A 14531-nucleotide genomic window follows, 5' to 3' on the forward strand; every position below is an offset into this window, starting at 1 on the left:
ACAGTTTTTTAAGGATTTATTTTATTTTATTTTTAAATAATTATATATTTATTTGAAAGGCAGAGCTATAGAGGGGTAGAGGCATAGAGAGGGAGAGAGGTCTTCCATCCACTGGTTTACTCCCCAGATGGTTGCAATGTCTGAAGCTGAGCTGACCCAAAGCCAGGAGCCAGGAGCTTCATCTGGGTCTCCTACCTGTGTGCAGGGGCCGAAGTACTTGGGCCATTCTTTACCACCCTTCCAGGCTACTAGCAGGGAGCTGGCTTAGAAAGTGGAGCAGCCAGGACACAAAACAGCACCCATAATTGATGCTGGTGTTGCAGGCAGCGGCTTAATCCAGTATGCCACAATGCCAGCTCTACCCAATTATAATTTTTAACATTTTTGTCACCTTCAGAGAGATAAACATTTGCCTAAGCATAATCCCTCTATTTGAGGAAAGTGGCTTATTTGTTTATATGTTGTTTAAAGAGTTATGGTTGGTAATGGACTACTTTGCTTTTCAGGTATCTGAATATCTATGTCGGGCTTCCTGACGTTGAAGAGAGCTTCAATGTAACTAGGCCAGTGTCCCCTCATGAGGTAATTATAAACCTTACTTCTTTAATTGGACTTGCTTGCTTTAACTCAAAAGAGTATTCCCTTAATACATAGTCTTACCAGATGACTGAAAAGCAGGTCAAAAGAAATCTCTTCTGAGACGAAGATAACCAATATATAAATAAGCACTGTATCCTGTGCTGTATTAGGAAACGATTCTGTACTATTTATTTTGTCATTTAATTCTAATCAGTTTGCACTGTTATATAACAATGTCCTATATATATCCTGTTTCTAAACTTTTAAACATTTAAAAAAAAATTAATTTATCTGAAAGGCAGGGAGAAAGCGAAATCCCTGCTGGTGGTGGGGGGTGGGAGATGGGGAGAGGAAGGGGAGGTTTTCCGTCCACTGACTTACTCCCCAAATGTCAGCAGCAGCCTGTACTGGGCCAAGCTGAAGCTAGGAGCCTGCAGCTCAATCCAGTTCTCCCGCATGGGTGACAGGGGCCCAAGCACTTGAGCCATCCCTGCTGCCTTCCTGGGTGTGTGTTAGCAGGAAGCTGCATCGGGAAGCAGAGCCTGAACTTGAACCCAGGGTCTCCTGGGATGTGGGCATAACCAGCAGCATCTTAACTGCTGCTTCGAACACATGCCCCGTTGCTGAACTTTTGACAATGTCTGAGCCGACACTGCCACTGTGCCTCACGTGGCGTGCTGCTGATTGCAGCAGTCACTGCCTTTCCTCCACCCCTTTTATTTGATCACACACAATAATTTATTTACAGCGAATAGGGAGACCATAAGGAATCGTTCCTGAAGCTCCTTACCACATTTTTTGAGGGTCACCTGGGCATTGCATTAGGCAGAGAAGACCAACAACTAGGAACACACCGTGTTAACAGAAGAGACAGATGAAAGAAAAATAGAAATGTAAGGATCTTACTAGAGCTGCAGACAAGGAGTTCTAGGAGGACAGGGCTACGTGCTGGCTTTTAACAGACTCTAGATTCCTCTTCAAATTCCCCCATTTAGTGTCCATAGTTAGGAATTGAATCAGGAAAGAAAATGAGTTTTGTAGATTCATTTGGTTTGTGTTAAAGCCAAAATAGCACTTAGCGAATGTAGCGTAGAAATCTTTATTAAAGAACAAGTAATGTGTTAGAGTTTTATGGTTTTTGTGTAAGACTGAACAAATAGTATGACATTCCAACTAGTAACTAGACATTCTATACAGGTGAAGTTGGGTGTTTAATCACCAAGTATTTACTGAACATTGGTTTTGTGCCTCAGCATTGAAAACATGAAACGCAATGTCCTTCTATAAGGAGTTTCTATTCTTGTGGAGAGGTTAAAATAACAAAATGTGTACAAGTAAAATGTACATAACAGTAGAAATAACTATATATATATATAAAGCCAAACATATACTTGTTTATTCTTTGGGAATGAAGATTCTCCTCCTCATCCCCATTTTACAGATGAGGAGCCTGACATGCAGAAGGTTCTTTAAAACTTATGTGGTGGGTGCCAGGGTTGTGCAGTGGGATCAAGCTGCCACTTGGAATGCAAGTTCGAGTCTCGGCTGTTCTGCTTCTGATCCAGCTCCCTGCTAATGCATCTGGGAAAGCAGGGGAAGATGGCCCAAGTGCTTGGTCCCCTGCCAACCACATGGGAGACCTGGATGGAGTTCCTGACTCCTGGCTTTGCCCTAGCCCAATCCTAACTATCAATGGCCATTTGGGGAGTGAAGCAATAGATGGAAAATCTCTCTCTCATTCTCTCTCCCTCCCTCCTCCTCTCTCTCTCTTTGTCTCTCTCTCTCTCTGTAACTCTGCTTTTCAAATAGAATAAATCTTTCTAAAATAAGATAAAATAAAGCTATGGGAGCAGGCTGATGATGGCATCAGATCAATGAGGAGAGAATTGATAATAGATATATTATCCCATCCCTGGGTTGGCAGAGCCAGGGATCTGTGGCGATGTCTGGATCCATACATGCTGTCATCCCCCTCATGGACAAGGTGAGCTGGAACTTTGGAAGCCCTAAGGCAGCACATGGAACAGCTCAGTAGAGCAATGCTCACCAGGGCCGTACTTCTAGAGGTGGAGACATTTCATGTGGTCAGGACCCTTTGCTTTGTGGAGGGGAGGGACAGTAACTGTGATTCTGTTCCAGTGCCGTTTGAGGGACATGACGTACTCTGCCCCCATCACAGTGGACATCGAATACACCCGAGGCAGTCAGAGGGTCATCCGCAACGCCTTACCCATTGGCAGGTAAGCAATGCAGTCCGTGTTGGAGCCACACGGCCTGGATTCCAGCCCACATAACCTTGATGCAAGTTCTCCTTGCCCCATTTCTTCATCTGTAAAATGTGGGAGATGGTACCCCATTTCCTGCAAGTATTTTTGGAATCTGATGAGTCTACACAATGTAAAGCATCTAAAGTAACATTCAGCACATATAGACATTTTCTGTAAAGCTAAGGAAAATACTTCTCTTTTATCCTAATAACTGAGATGTTGGGGATACGTTGGGTAGGAAAATTTCAGTGAACTCTCTTGGGCTGGTATTCTTGGTAGATCATGTTGATTTGAGTTTTTTGGAAGTTTATTTCCCACATAGCAGTTTTTAAGGGAGAAGTTACTTATTTACCCAGAGCAAGTTTGAAATGATCATGGATTGTGTCAGCTACAGTTTTGCAATCTGCTCTTCCTAATCAGGAAAAGTACATTAACCCTCCTGTAGAAATGGATACAACTACAGTATTGTGACTTTAATGAAGCTATTGGACTTCAAGCTTAGTTCACATGATTCCTATTCAAATGATTTCTCCCCTCAGAGTGCTAAAAGCTTAATAAATATCCATTTGTTGCACCAACTACTTGTCATCTATCCTGTACCATTCATGGGTAGTCAGATGAGTAGAAATAAGCAACCTAAAGCTCCTGTTAGCTCCATCCCCTCACAGCTGCCAGGGAAGCAAGTGTAGGTGCCCATGGCACTGTTTGGTAAGTGCTGGTACTGTGATAGGGGAGACCAGACCAGGGAACATACAGGTTTCACAGATCCTTCTGTACTTCCCCCAAAGGAGGGGCTTCTGTATTTTCTTCTCATTGCTCAGTTAGGAGAATACATGGAGACATTCATATATTAATCTTTGTTTTCCTAGGACTGATTGTCAGTGTTAAGATGAGAACGTCTTTCTTTCTGGTGCATACATACCATACTGGTATCCAGTTAAATCTTGGACTGTTGCTAAATTATGAACCAGACTGAATATTATGAAGGAAAGGCCAGAAAGACTGAGGGGCAAAAAAACGTGAATAGGAAGATTTAGAGTTTAAATCCTGAAATTACAGAGCAGTCATGTGACTGATATTTGTTGAATTACCTGCTTTGTGCCAGAGACTGCGGTAGGTGATTTCATTTGTTAGCCCTGCATTCATAAAGATGGCCTCTGCTACTCAGTGCTCATACGTACCTTCACTGTCAAATATGTCATCTCATTCAATTCGTTTTTGAGCCAAGATTTTACTTTAATCCAAATACTATTCCTAAGAACATTTTACAGAACAGTAGCCTCCCTCTCTGCTCCCTCCCCTTCCTTGTCCAAATCCCCTTCCCACTTGGGAAATACTTTTATTTCTTTTAGTGGCTTTTACAGTCATTACTTTTAACACTGTGCTTTTACCTTTATTTCTTTTTTTCTTTTTTTAAGATTGATTTATTTATTTGAGAGGCAGAGTTACAGAAAGGCAGAGGCAAAGAGAGAGAGAGGTCATTCATCCACTGGTTTACTCCCCAAAGGGGAGTAATGGCTGCAACAGCTAGAGCCAGGCCGATTCAAAGCCAGGAGCCAGGAGTTGCTTCTAGGCTCCATTGGGGGTTCAGGGGACCAAGGACCTGGGCCATCCTCTACTGCTTTCGCAGGCTATAGCAGAGAGCTGGATCAGAAGTGGAGCAGCCAGAACTTGAACTGGTGCCCATACGGGATGCCAGCACTGCAGGTGGCGGCTTTACCCGCTGTGCCACAGCACTGGCCCCTTACCTTTATTTCTTTTTTTGTTTTGTTTTGTTTTATTTTGTTTTTTGACAGGCAGAGTGGACAGTGAGAGAGAGAGAGGTCTTCCTTTTTCCATTGGTTCACCCTCCAATGGCCGCTGTGGCCGGCGCACCACGCTGATCCGAAGCCAGGAGCCAGGTGCTTCTCCTGGTCTCCAATGCGGGTGCAGGGCCCAAGCACTTGGGCCATCCTCCACTGCACTCCCGGGCCACAGCAGAGAGCTGGCCTGAAAGAGGGGCAACCGGGACAGAATCTGGCGCCCCGACCGGGACTAGAACCCGGTGTGCCGGCGTCGCAGACGGAGGATTAGCCTATTGAGCCTTGGCGCTGGCCACCTTTATTTCTTGATGAGCGCCTTCAGACACCCTTTGCTGGCTCTTCCTCTAGATACACGTAGCTTCTCTATGGCACCCAGCTTGACTTCTTCCTTCCTCTTCCACACTTGGCTACTTGTCTAGTTCTTTTGGTTGCTGTAGTAGCTTTAATATTCTTACATATTCTTTCACTAGTCAGTGTCTTGATTTCCCCTTATGTAAAAAGAAAATATTATCCCTGCCTGCCATTATGATTTCTTCTTAACCTATCAGTTCTTTAAAGGACTTCAAGTTTCCATATTGGTGCTCTATGTCACTGTGGGGAATGTTGCAGAGGCCTGTTCCTGTAAGTGTTTGCTGTGTGGAAACGAAGGATGTCCTGTAGATGTTCTGTGCTTTGTCTCTTTCTCCTTCAGATCAAGATTGTCAGATGTGTTGTTGAGATGCTATGTATTTTCACTGATCTTTGATTTGTTTTATTAATTACCAGGCTAGTTATGTTAAAATCTCCCACTATGATTGTGAGTTTTTCCATTTCTTTTATTTTTTTTTATATTTTGGCTTTTGAAGCTATGATATTAGATGCATAGAAGTTTAGAATTGGTACTTCTTCCTGATGAATTGTACCTTTTATTATGCATTATCTAATTTATCTCTTGTAATGTCTTTTGCAAATGACTAGATTTTTTAAACATTTGTCATGAAAATAGCGTACATTTATATTTATATGTTTGCATTTTCTATCATTTTATTCTACAATTTAAATCTTTTTGGTCTTTTATGTATATTTCAATTTCTTCATTTTGCCTTTTGGATTAATGGGTTTTTAACTGACACAAGAGTCAATGAAATGAAATATTTCCTCAGGCACACTGCTCTCTAGTACAGATAATATGTATTACATAATTTCAAATCAATTGAGACAGTAATAAAGGAAAGCAAACAAACAAAAATAGCAATGAAGAGTCCCTTCCCTTACCATGAAGAATCGCTGGTGTTTCTGACTTTCATATGCAAGGGCAAGTGTTTAGAAAAACAGTTAACGTGCTGCTTATGATGCCCACTTCCCATGTCGGAGTCCTGGGTTCGAGTCCCAGCTCTGCTTCCAATTCCAGCTTCCTGCTAATGTGCACTCTGGGAGACAGCACATGATGTCTCAAATATCTGGGTCCCTGGGAGGCCCAGATTGAGTTCCAGACTCATGACTTCGACCTGGCTCAGCCGTGGCCCTTGTAGGCACCAAGGGGGTAAACCAGCAGATGGAAGATCTCTCTTTGTCTTTTTCTATCTGTCTTTCCACCCTTCCAATAAATAAAAATAAAAAACAAGTGAATAATTTTTTGAAGCCTATATGCAAAATTTAAGTAAATCAGGCATTTGAGTTTTTATTATCTGTCTAGAAGGCAGCGTACCTGAGAAAATACTGTCATTTTGCTTGGCTCTTTCATGAGTTGCCATTCCTCCTCTTTTCTAACATGAAATGCAGAAATAATAGAAGTGCAGTTCCTTTAGTGATGTGTGCACTGCACATTTTGTCATTTTTGCCAGTGGCAGTCTGAATGTGGTATTTTCTTTTGCTTTATTTTAAACAGAATGCCCATAATGCTGCGTAGTTCAAATTGCGTCCTTACAGGGAAGACACCAGCAGAATTTGCCAAGCTGAACGAATGTCCTTTAGATCCAGGTACATGAGATGCTATCGATTTGCCTCTCTTCTTTGTGTGTTTTTTTTTTTTGTCCTTTTCTTCTGCTATTGCTATTATTTTGACATTTTCCCTTAAAAACAATGGGAACCATTCTGCCTTTTAATGAATTTGTTGTATAAAGCTATTCTGACAAAATGCCCAGAAATTTGGTTCCAACTTTATTCTATTAGACTATATTTCTTTTTTTATTTTTTAATTTTTTAAAATTTTTTTTTATTTTTTATTTTTTGACAGGCAGAGTGGACAGTGAGAGAGAGAGAGAGAGAGAGAAAGGTCTTCCTTTGCCGTTGGTTCACCCTCCAATGACCGCTGCGGCCGGCACGCTGCGGCCCGCGCACCGCGCTGATCTGATGGCAGGAGCCAGGAGCCAGGTGCTTTTCCTGGTCTCCCATGGGGTGCAGGGCCCAAGCACCTGGGCCATCCTCCACTGCACTCCCTGGCCACAGCAGAGAGCTGGCCTGGAAGAGGGGCAACCGGGACAGAATCCGGCGCCCCAACCGGGACTAGACCTGGTGTGCCGGCGCCGCTAGGCGGAGGATTAGCCTAGTGAGCCGCGGCGCCGGCCTCTATTAGACTATATTTCTAAAAGATAAAGTATTTTTTCTTTTATATCTGATTTGGTGATAGATACTAAAATAAGATACATTCCCTTTCCTCAGGCAGTTCATCATTGTGTGGCTCACATGTGTAAAATCCTGTGCTGACACCCTTGACAGTCCATAAAGCCAAAGCCAGGAAGCGGGGGTGGGGGTGGGGGTGGGAGGGGGTGGGGGTGGGGGGGTTGGTTGACCTTGAACCCAGGAGATGCCTGCTGGTCATCAGTCACACAGCTTAAAGAACAGGTGGTGAAGCTTTTCTGGTTTCCTTTGGGCAGGTGGCTACTTCATTGTGAAGGGAGTAGAAAAAGTTATTCTTATCCAAGAGCAGCTATCTAAGAACAGGATCATTGTGGAGGCCGACAGAAAAGGGACTGTTGGAGCTTCTGTTACCAGGTATGAGTGATGGTAATTTCACTATTAACCAAGGACTATCTTCAGATACTCACTAGCCAGGATTTTCTAACAGGCAGTATAATTTTAAAAAACCATTTGCTTTCACCTTATTATGTCAGTCTGTAAGCTCTTGTCGCTCCCCCTCTTCGTGGAGGAACGACACAGGACCCTGCGCTGTTCTTTTGTCTGCTCGGCCCTCCCCGGGTTTGCTGCTGGTTCTTCCCGGGTTGGCTACCGTTCCTTCCACCTCCGTGGAAGGGCGGTTCCCCCTGCCACTTTCCCCACTTCCGCGGGGGAGCGGCACACCGCCGGCCGGCTCTCTCGGGGGCTGCTCAGATGTTCCTCAGGTGTTCCCCTTAGATGTTCCTGGTGCATGTTGTCTCTCTCCTCCTTTATAGTCCTCTTCCACCAATCCCAACTCTGCTACCCACACGCCGAGTACGCTGCTCTCCTCCAATCAGGAGCAGGATCAGCTCCTGCAGGTCATCACTTAAGTTGGCGAGAGGCAGCTGCGTAGAAGCTGTTACTCCCTTCTCAGCGCCATATTGTGGGAGAGCAGATGCATAGAATAAGTCTTAATTCCAGTAACAGTCTAGTCCGAGTTGCTCCCCACAGCTCTGAATATTGATTGTAAAATTTTAGTGATGAGAGAGTGATATGTCATTTGAAAAATTACCATTTTATTATTTTTATTACCGCATGTAAGGGACTTATTAAAAATGAAAAAAAATATAAAGTCATTTAGCTTTTTATGTTCCCTTTCAGCTCTTGACCATTTATATGTATGTTCTTGCACCCATATAATCAGAGCATTAAACATTTAAGTGTTATTTAATGAAGTATAACAGGGCCTTCACATCTGAGTTTTAGTTTTCTGGGCCAGCTTCCTTCACATACTAGTTTTCAATAACAGCTTCCCTTATATTATTTCTGTTACCTCTTTCCTCTGATTTATTATCACATCAGTTTGAAATTTGGTTACTGCATTCCTAGAAGAGAAAGATTTGTGGCATAGGTAAGATGAGTTTATCTTCTGACAACCAGTAAAGAACTGATTGCCTTAGAGTCTGCATTGTTCTTTGTGATGGAGAGGCAGTTACAATGTCCGATTATCCAGCACTTACCAGTCATGGGGGTACAGCAGGGTGGGAGAAGGATTGTGCATCTCTACAAAACAACGTATTGTAAAGGACCGTGGTGATCAGTTGATTGGTTGAACCTCCTCAATTGGTGATCATTGCTATAGCATGGTACCAGCTTGAAGCTAAGTGAGGGTGCAGTTTAACCAATGTGTGTTCACTTGTAGCTCAACCCATGAGAAAAAAAGCAGAACCAACATGGCTGTGAAACAAGGGCGATTTTATTTGAGGCACAATACTTTGTCAGAAGATATACCCATTGTCATCATTTTTAAGGTAAGGGTGCAGCTGTCTTCAGGAAATCATATTCTTTCTCTGATTTATTTTCATATTAATTAGAAATGTGGAAGATAAGGAATTATAAGAATAAAATGATTTGTGCAATAGATAAGTTTATCAGTCATATGATGTATTTTAGATTGAAAATTAAGACTGATGTTTAGATATTTCAAAAAAATATTAACCAATCAAAAGAAAGATGTGTAATAAAAAATTCTAAAAGCACAAAGGTATATCTAGTGGTAGGTAAGCACCCCCCACTGCCCTGTACCTAACACAGTTCCCTTCCCCACACACTATCGCTGGTTTCTGTGTGTCTTTTCAGCAGATAGTTTTGCATATCCAAGCACATGAGTATATACTAGGTTTTTTTTTTTTTCGTGTGTTTTGGTTTGTTACATATATTACGTATTGTTTTGCATTTGATTTATCTTCCCTTTTCGTAACTTACATCTTGGAGATGCTGTTATATTGGTGCATACATACCTTCTGAGTTCTTTTTGCAGTGTTCCCGTTGATGGGCATCCGGTAATTTATTTAACCAATTAACTCAATCAATGAACATACACATCTCTTGCTGTAATAAAGCTGGTGTACACATGGGTAAGGACAGTTGTTACACATGGGCAAGGCCAACTGTAGACTAAATTCCCAGCACATGACAGAGAATGTGGACCAAGCTTATTGTTCTTTTTTTTTTTTAATATACTGCTAAGTTCCAGTGAGATCCTGCATAAACATAAATCTTCAATCTATAACTGGTTTATTTTTCAGCTTGTTGGTGAATTGTTGGATGATAACCCAAAATGCACTTCCTATAGAAATAATGTTTAAGTAGTATAGTGTTCTCAGATGGTTGCATAGTGACGTGCTTAACATGCTCTGACATATAAATACTATACACAGTCTATAAACAGTTAAAATTGTAGTTTTAATCAGTAAACAGAAAGAGAGTGGCATTACATGATACAGTTAATCCTCAGTATTTGCGAATTGGCCTGCTCACTAAAATTTACTTATAACCCCAAATCAGTACTGTGGTACTTTTGTGGCTGTTCACAGATAAGTGTGTGCACAGAGCAAAGAAAAAAACTGAGTCACCCCAAGGTGCATGTTCCCAGCCGAGGTGGAACAAGGTGGCCGTCTGTCATCTCGAGTGTTTAATGCTGTGGTCTCCGTATTTCTGTGATTTTGGTTGGTGCTTTTCCTGTGTATGATGGCCCTTGAGTTACACGCTGAAGTGCTATCCGAGTTCCTGAGCACAAGACTTCCAGAGTAAACGGTGTCACATATGTTTTGTTCAGGCATGAGTTGTAGTGAAGCTGGCTTGTAAGTTCACTGTTAATGTCTCAAGAGCATATTATTTTCTTTTTTTAATGAATATTTATTACTTGAAAGGCAGAGTTACACACACACACACATGCACACATACAGAGAGAGAGAGAGCGTGCGCGAGCTTCCATCCACTAATTCCCTTCCCAAATGGCTGCAACAGCCAGGCTGTGCCAGGTCAAAGCCAGGAGCTGGAACTCCATCCTGGTCTCCCACATGGGTGCAGCAACCCATGTTACTTGGGCCATCTGCTGCTGTTTTCCCAGTCGCGTTAGCAGGGAGCTGGATGGGAAGCGGAAGTGCCAGCACTCAAATCAAGTGCTCTGATGTGGGATGTGGGCATTCCTACCAGTGACTTAACCTGCTGAGCGCAACGTCCGCCCCTAAATAAGGGGTTCTTAAACAGAAACATACATTTAAAAAGTTCCTATTGATTAGTTGAGGAAAAGGTGGTGAGTATAGGCTTGAAGAAACCTAACCCTGTGTTTTCCCCAGGTACAACATGTATTTATTTAAAAATTTAGTATTTAATAGTTCATTATTTGACAGTTCAGTGTAATTCAGCAACTTTATAAAACATAACCACCTAGGATAATGACAAGGAACTGTATATGGGTGTAAAATGAATCTTAATGACTAGTAAAATTAAAAGAAATATATATTTTTAAAGGTTTGTTTAATTAAAAGGAGGAGTTGAAAGGTGAGAGAGGGAGAGAAAGAGAGAGATAGAGATCTTTCATCTGTTGGTTCACTCCCCAAATGACTTCAATGGCCAGGACTGGGCCAGGCTGAAGCCAGGAGCCAAGAACTCCACCCAGGCTTCCAACACTGTTGCAGAGTCCCAAGCACTTAGCCCACCTTCTGCCGCTTTCCTAGGAGCATTAGCAGAGAGCGGTATCAGAAGTGGAGTGGCTGGGACTTGAACCAGCGCTTATATGGGGTGCTGGCATTGCAAGCGGTGCCTTAACCCACTGTACCGCAGAACCATCCCCAACAAGCTACATTATTTAATGAAATACTGGTCACGTCAGATAATTTTGCAGAATGATAACTTTTATTTATCATTTAATTCATGCATTTAACTTCAGAATTGAATATGTATGTTCAATAGTTTTGAGTCACAATAGGAAAAGATCCTCTGAGGGAAAAATGAGTGGCATTTTGCCTAATGATAAAGACACCGACATCCCATGTTGGAGTGACTGGATTTGATTGCCAGCTCTGGCTGCCAGTCCCAGCTTTCTGCTGCTGCAGACTCAGGAGGCAGCGAGTGATGGCTCAGAGAGATGAGTCCTTGTCCCTATGTGCGAGAGCCCTGGCTTGAGTTCCCAGCTTCCCTCTGTGGCTTAGCCAGTCCTGGCTGTCCTGCTGTTAAAGCTGAGCCAGATTGCAGTGTCCAGGAGCTAGAGAGGAAGTCAGGCCGGTGGCCGGGAGCCAGGGAGCGTGCCTGGGTCGCAGGTGTGGGATAGATGCGTTCAAGTCAGGCTCTCGTGCAGGAAATGCATGTTCCAGTTGCAAGTTTGTGGAAGAGGTTGTGGGAAGTATTTTTATTTTTTTATGTTTAGTATAGCTCAGTGTGCTTTTGAGTTCTATAATGAGATGGAGCTATTTATTTTCTTTTAAGAATGATGATGATAATAAGCATAAAAGTACCTTTCTATAAGGGAGCCCAAACAGAATTCCTAAATACATATACTTTTTATTTTCTTTCTTTGATGTTTGTATTTTTTAAGAACAGAATTAACTTTGCCTTTTCTTGTAGGGATCCTACAGTGCCCAACACAGTGTCTTAGGTATATAGTGATGAAAAAACAAAAAACCAGATTGTGCCTGTTGATGTAGAATTACTTCTCCAGCAGAGGGCAGCATGTTCCCATGTATCCACAGGAGTTAGAACGCTTTAGACACTTAATGAATGTAATACTGCTTTCTTTAGACCTGAAATCAAAGACTAATTATTATATATATAAACTTTTGTCACTCATGTAGAAAAGGTATAACAAGATTTGTGCGTGCATTAAAATCAGAAAACTTATTTTTAAAAAGATTTATTTATTTGTTTGAAAGGCAGAAAGAGAGACAGAGAGATCTTCCATCTGCTGGTTCACTCCCCAAATGATCCTAACAGCTGCGGCTGGGTCAGGCCAAAGCCAGAGTATTGTAAACATTTAGAAAGCCACTGAAAATCAGTACAAGTACATTTTACATTCAGATGCATTTTTTCAGTGCTTTTGTGATGTACACATCAGTTTTGTTTTATTTTTTCACTTAAGAGTGAATTGTGTAATATTCCTATGTAGGAATACTACATAGGAATCCCGTGTCTACATAGGAATACTCATCCTTAGTTTAGGTGAATTGTGTGGAACTTGCTGACTGCCCTGCCCGTACATGTCTGTGCACGCCTCTGACTTTATGTTCTGTGAGAATTTAGTCCTGGGAATAGGAGTGTAACATGGGCACATTGCCAAATTTTTCCCTGAAATGTATCCATTTATAGTCTAACCAGTAGTGTATAAAAATTAAGATAAATAATTAAAAAACTTTAGCTCAGATAAGGGAGCTGAGTATTTTAGTCAGATGTAGTCACGGATTTTGGTCTCCCACATTTGGGGTGTTTTTATAAGCTGAGGGAACTTGGTCTGCTCACCATTAGACTTTTCCATCTGGCAGGCAGCTTAGAGAACTGGATATCCTACAATCAGACACATCTAGGTTGAATCTGAGTTCTCCACTTAATAGCCCTGTGGCCTTGGGCGAATTTTCCAGTCTCTGAGACTTGGATAACTCAAGCATAAAGTGAGAAGTCCACCTAAGAGAGTTGTTGTGAAGAGTGAATGAGATCATGTATTTTTTTGAAAAGCAGAGTACCTGGAAGATGAATTCCCTTTCTCTTTCCTTAGTTCTCCTCACCATTCACTGTCAGAAGATGGAGAGAATAAACTGGGATACCAGAAAAGGCACATCATTTCTCTTTGTGCCTTGTGTGGCCCTAACTTAGACCTTGACAGTCATTAGGCCTTGATGGTTGTTGATTGTAACGAACAATTGGCTAAAAGTGACAGAAGCAGCAGGGTCTCCGGATTCCCTGCTGCATCTGAATATGATGCATAAAGCTTTTAAGACATAGATCAGCCTTATTTATGGACTTGAATCGCTACAAAGGTTCTCCTACCCATGAATCTTCCCTGCTTTACATGTTGTGTTCCCAGGCACCATGGTGGCATCTGTGGGCTGGAGGCTTTCGCAGAAAAGAGGATCAGATGTCAGGGTGCGGAGCATTGTTTCTTGGGAACCAGCTTCCACGGAAGTTTCTAATCTTTACAGAGAAACAGTTAGCAGAGTCGAACAGGATCGTCACAGTGCTCTCATTATCACTTGGGACTGATCTTAGTAATAGTAGATCGATTCAGTCTTTTTTTTAAAGAAAATTAGGGATTCCCAAATACAGATGTTTTTACAAGGTACCTTCTTTCCTGCCTTCACACAATATTTTTTGACATATGAGAGTACTTGAAAAAGTTTTTGGAGGGGCAGGCATTTGGCATGGTAGTTAAGATGTCCATAGCCCATAGTATTGTGGCTGGGTTCTTGACTCCAGCTTCTTTCTAATCCTGGGAGGCAGCAGGTGATAACAGCTTAAGTAATTGAGTGCATGTCACTCACACAGGAGACCTGTATTGAGTTTCTGGCGCCTGACTTTGCCAACCCAGCCATGGCAGGCATTAAGGGAGTGAACTTTATGTGTATATGTGTGTGTGTGTGTGTGTGTGTGTGAGAGAGAGAGAGAAATAAAATAGATGACACTTGTGGAAAATGAAATCAAAAGATACATATATTTTGTTGCAAAAACCTGAAGTCCAGTCATATATAGGTTCTTTAAAAAGTTCATGAGAAATGCTTAATATGAAGTAACTATGCCTGGATTTCAAATTTTTTTTGCACCAAAATAAACTTATGCTGTAATGCTGTTAGTGTGTATGTTATTCTTTTCTGCTCATTAGTATTCTTTTCTTCTTTCTGTCTTTAAAAGTTACACTTTGTGGATATCCAAGGAGAAGACTTCATGTCACTTTTGAAGAACACCTATTTTTATTTTTGTTCACTGGTACTGCTGCTTGCCACACTGTGTGTGACCTTTTGCCAACACACATTCTCTA

At 41.9% G+C, this 14531-nt stretch overlaps 1 protein-coding gene across 4 annotated transcripts in view; it reads left to right on the top strand.

Moving 5' to 3' along the window:
• Window positions 1-14531, top strand: part of POLR3B (RNA polymerase III subunit B) — a 122784-nt gene that overhangs the window by 8762 nt on the left and 99491 nt on the right. For all 4 annotated transcript variants that reach the window (XR_011380255.1, XM_002711427.5, XM_008257116.4 and 1 more), the window contains exons 5-9: window positions 507-582; window positions 2719-2819; window positions 6516-6607; window positions 7504-7621; window positions 8928-9036. Coding sequence is in view for 3 of the 4 variants with exons in the window: in XM_002711427.5 (XP_002711473.1) it covers window positions 507-582; window positions 2719-2819; window positions 6516-6607; window positions 7504-7621; window positions 8928-9036 (496 nt within the window). In the remaining variant the exon portion in view is untranslated. The remainder of the gene's footprint in view (window positions 1-506; window positions 583-2718; window positions 2820-6515; window positions 6608-7503; window positions 7622-8927; window positions 9037-14531) is intronic.

Source organism: Oryctolagus cuniculus, chromosome 11 (assembly GCF_964237555.1).
Source record: "Oryctolagus cuniculus chromosome 11, mOryCun1.1, whole genome shotgun sequence".
In the NCBI taxonomy this organism is placed as follows: Eukaryota; Metazoa; Chordata; class Mammalia; order Lagomorpha; family Leporidae; genus Oryctolagus; species Oryctolagus cuniculus.